This window comes from Solanum tuberosum, unplaced genomic scaffold (genome assembly GCF_000226075.1).
Source record: "Solanum tuberosum cultivar DM 1-3 516 R44 unplaced genomic scaffold, SolTub_3.0 scf00324, whole genome shotgun sequence".
In the NCBI taxonomy this organism is placed as follows: Eukaryota; Viridiplantae; Streptophyta; class Magnoliopsida; order Solanales; family Solanaceae; genus Solanum; species Solanum tuberosum.
The window spans coordinates 237,005-241,948 of NW_006239247.1; the positions used below are offsets into that span (position 1 = coordinate 237,005).

General features: G+C 38.0%; 1 protein-coding gene across 1 annotated transcript; it reads right to left on the reverse strand.

Annotated features, from left to right (window-relative positions):
• Positions 1–864: 864 nt before the first annotated feature.
• LOC102581252 (uncharacterized protein At5g48480-like) lies at positions 865–1,357 on the reverse strand. The gene has a single exon (XM_006360427.1). The coding sequence runs from the start codon at positions 1,348–1,350 to the stop codon at positions 865–867; it is 486 nt and encodes a 161-aa protein (XP_006360489.1). The 5' UTR covers positions 1,351–1,357.
• Between the last annotated feature and the right edge of the window lie 3,587 nt (positions 1,358–4,944).

Below are 4,944 nucleotides of genomic sequence, written 5' to 3' on the forward strand. Positions count from 1 at the left end.
ACTGTTCAAAATCAACAATGGACATTGATCCCCCTAAAAAGTTCAACACCATTAACACCTAGAAAGAGCTAATATGAAAGTTTCATCATCGGTATACAAAACCAGAATTTAATTGAAAGCAGTAAAACATAAAAGCTACTGAACAAGAGTGTAATTAGCAATGGACTTCAGCAATTACTCAGATTCCTTCACTGGTGAGCAGCCCAACCAGACATTGCCATAAGGATCAATCAGCTTCGCCCCAAGACGACCACCATCAGCACCACCGTCTTCTGCTTTAATTTCAGCAATTGCACCAGCAGAGAAAACTTACACTTCTTTAGATAACTACAGAAAAAGTCTTCACTGTTCAAAATCAACGATGGACATCGATCCCCAAAAAAGTTCAACACCATTAACACCTAGCAAGAGCTGATATGAAAGTTTCAACATCGGTATACAAAACCGGAATTTAATTGAAAGCAGTAAAACAAAAAAGCAACTGAACAAGAGAGTGTAATTAGCAATGGACTTCAGCAATTACTCAGATTCCTTCACTGGTGAGCAGCCCAACCAGACATTGCCATAAGGATCAATCAGCTTTGCCCCAACTCAACCACCATCAGCACTACCGTCTTCTGCTTTAATTTCAGCAATTGCACCAGCAGAGAAAACTTACACTTCTTTAGATAACTACAGAAAAAGTCTTCACTGTTCAAAATCAACGATGGACATCGATCCCCAAAAAAGTTCAACACCATTAACACCTAGCAAGAGCTGATATGAAAGTTTCAACATCGGTATACAAAACCGGAATTTAATTGAAAGCAGTAAAACAAAAAAGCAACTGAACAAGAGAGTGTAATTAGCAATGGACTTCAGCAATTACTCAGATTCCTTCACTGGTGAGCAGACCAACCAGACATTGCCATAAGGATCAATCAGCTTCGCCCCAAGACGACCACCATCAGCACCACCGTCTTCTGCTTTAATTTCAGCAATTGCACCAGCAGCGATAGCCTTGGCCGTAGCAGAATTAACATCCACAGTCTCCAAGTAGAAAACATATCCAGTCAAAGAAGTCTTCACAGGAGCAGTAGAGTCCTCATCAGTAAGGTCAGAGACAACGAAGATAGATGAACCAATCTTGAGTTCAACAGAGAGGATGAGTGGTGTCTCCTGCTCGGCCTTCCTCTTAGGGTGGTTCACACGTCCCACCTCCTCAGCACCGAAAGCATGTTTGTAGAACTGCACTGTGTCTTTAGCCTTTGGCGCTTTCACAAACAGCTGCGGCTTCACCGCCATGAAGACGACGGCATTCTGAGTTGCTTCCTTCTCAGCTCCTGCTCCATTATGTGCCTCTTCAGCCATTGTTTCACTGCAAAATTCTAAGAGAGACAAAACAAAAATGAAAATGGAGAAGAAGAACAAAGAGAAAAAGTGAAAATGTCAAATGAGTTTTGTATCAATATGTATCAGATAATGCTTATACTTTTATGCATTCTTGTAATCAAGAATCTCAAAGCATTTTTCAATGACTGCCTAGTTCATCCATCTACAATGTGGTGGTATGGTGCGATGTGTATACCTGTGTGTAAGAATCCAGAATCAAAACTAGATAAGCAAGGACCACCTTCCTGAAATTTCAATTAAAATAAGCAAATTCAAGAACAGACCCACACATTCAAGGATTTCATCAGTATTGACAAAAAAAAGATAATGAATATAGCATGTAAGTCAAGAGTTGAACTTTCATACCATGATTGGGGCCAAAACCGGCATATCAATATCCAAATGAGGAGCAAGTTCAACTGAGCTGATACCCGTGACTGGACAGAATTGTGGAACCCTGTCTCCCAAAGATACCTGATATCTAACCTCTGATGCAACATCAACAGTAGCAGGGACATTTTGTGTGGCATTATAATTAAACATGTATGCCTGCAATCAATCAACTTAAGGTTCAAAAAATCCAGCAATACATTTACTTAATCCGTAAATTCAACTGTTCAACTCGGTAACTTACTAATTCTCCAGGTAATGGCATCATAGGGTTTGTACACCCTAAAGCAGCAACACCTGTAAAACAAATGTTTATCATTGACACGTATATAACACGGTTAATGCAATCTAAGTTACCAAATTCACTTAAGAGAGGACATGAAAATGACTTACGGCAATATGTGAAGTAAGCAACGCAACATATGCCAGCGCCATTGATTATTACACAGGTGATGGCAGCCCAGATGAAGAGCCTATTATACCTTTCAAACCTACACAAATAGTTTTTAGGATCCATTATCATGCTACAACGTGTAATCACTGTATCACATCGGACTTCAGCATGTAGACGATCATTATTAACCATTCCCTCTTGATTATTCTTTCTTGCCTCCTCTGATTTTTTAATCACATCGGCTTCTTCGGCCAACTCTTTTCCTTCTAGATCCAAATTCTCAATAGCAGGAATCATTCTTTTCAATTCTTCTCTTGCTGCCCAAATAGCAATGGCCAATCCTCCGAATAAGCTGAGGAGGGATACGAACGTGATCCATCCAGCAACTGCGCATGATAGATGAATGTGCTCATAGAATATCCATGCTCCTGAATTAGAGAGGATAAATCCAACTTTGCTCCCTAAGGACTCTATGACCTTATTTGCATCTTGTTCAAAATAAGCCATTTTCGAATCCACCTTCTTCATTTTCTTTTCAATGACTTTTAGGATGACAACGTTATCATCCAAAGCTAGAGGAGATACTGAAGCAGAAGAGACAGTAGTTGTTAAATGCCAATATTTTTTTTCAATTCTTTTCTAAAACACACTTCAAGAAGTCAAATCAATAGGAAAAAAGGAAGGAAATCTAAAGTACGAATTGTTACCTTCCGGATCTTGAGCTGCATTTTCCACAATTTGAGCTAGAATTTTAAAGGAAAAAGCATACTCAGTTTTTTCTCTGTTTAAGCATTACCCACAAATCAACATATCCAAAATACATAGATGCACGTATTTAATGATATCAAATGTTACTTGGCTAAACACTAGACTCGAACAACATTTTCAGAAAACATGAATCCAAACTTAATGATAAATCGTTTTGGCCTTCATCCTAAAGCCTATATAAAGTTTTCAAGTCCTAAATTACCCACTTAAACATCCATTCCCCTATTTCCCAAAAACCTAACCAAATTCACTCCCCAATTTCTCTCTCAACCTAAGGAAGAATAAGAAGCTAGGGTTCATTCAAGGACATCAATTCACCATTCATCTTAGGCTTTGAGTATCAAGGTATGTGGGTATTCACCCATGGAATCCATTCCTCCATATGGTCCCTAAAGTTACCAATTTCTCAATTTCAAATTCAATGGATCAAATCAGGGTTCTTTTAGTTCTTTATGGGTTTTCTACCTATTATGACTTTTATTGTGGATTATGTCTTCTAATGCATGATTCAATGTTAACTCTGTGCTCCCGTAGGATTGTCTTACATCCTACCTATATTTAGTTTAAGAATACAAAGATTCAAAGGTCATGTTGAATACACTAAGATTAAAGGACATTTTGGTACATTCTACCTATCTTTAACTTAAGAATACAAGATTCAAAGGTCTTCTTTACTTTAATAAACTATGTGTCAAGTCAAAACCAAACAAACAAATGGAAATGGGCAGCAGGGGGGGGGGGGGGTTATGTTAAGTTTTATACAAGGTACAAAGACAATGTAATATGGTGTGCATCAGCTTGAAAGGGTCTATGAAATATTACCTTCTAAGTCAGGATCCAAAAGTGGAACATGAGGGTCAACTGGAATCAAAAGGAAAAAACAAACAAACTCAGGTTATATAGATGCAACTTCTCGTTTTTTTTTTTTTATGAAGTAAGTTGTTTCATTACCGGCATCAAGAAGATGCAAAGAGTACAAAAGTAGATATGCTAGCTCCATTACATGATAGCAGTCAAGACACGGGAGCTAGCCACAAATTAAAAAAATCTAGAGGAGACTTAAACACGACTATGTCTGGTCCAGAGTTAAAGAGCTAACAAAGTCTAAGAAAGCAGTAGAACTATTCACATAAGAGTGGTTGGACCAACAAAATAGACTGAACAAACATTTAGCTTTGAGTGAATAGTTAGGAGTTGAAATTCCATCAGAACACCGACGATTCCTTTCTGTTCATAGGCACCAAAAAATACATGCTGGAATCATTCTCCAGGTGTTCCTGATGGCCCTATCAACTCTCCAGGGGCCCCAACTCACAACAACTTCTCTGATAGTTTGAGGCATCACCCAGTTCAAACTGAAAAGGGAAAGGAACATAACAACTTCTCGCTTTTCTCTCTTTAATACATATGCAACTTCTGGTTTTCTCTCTACAAAAAAATTGAATGTTGAATGCAATTTTATAACTTACACCCAACTTATGCAAAAACGAAGAGTTGTGCAAACAACCAACAGTTACATCCACATATCCAAACGTATTTCTTCTCCTGTGTGTTAATCGCCCTTCTTCTACTGTGTGTAATTCGTTTTCCCTTTATGCACAGATTTTCCCGGTTAACAGTGTTTTATTCTCCCGCAAAACACAAACAACCATTGGAATAAGGTTCTGTTACATTGCTCGCCACCATAACTGAGTTGTAAGTTTCTACCTAATTATGTTTTGCTCCTTTTCATCTACAATGTATATCTGTTCACTCATCTTTACCGCCAATTAAGATACACACTCCATCATCGCTACAATACTATATAATTTAACAACCGAACTGATGAAAAACTTATGTCACGACATCTTCCACACCTCTTCTCTGTTTTACTTAGTACGTTTTCAGCTTTGCCCTTCTTCCATTAATATTGATACATGGCCCATTAAAATGTTCCACTTTAACAAAAAATTGGACAAGATGATTACCATGACCAGTAAAGAACATGCAGAGAAATTGCCAAATGGCACTATATTCAGTAA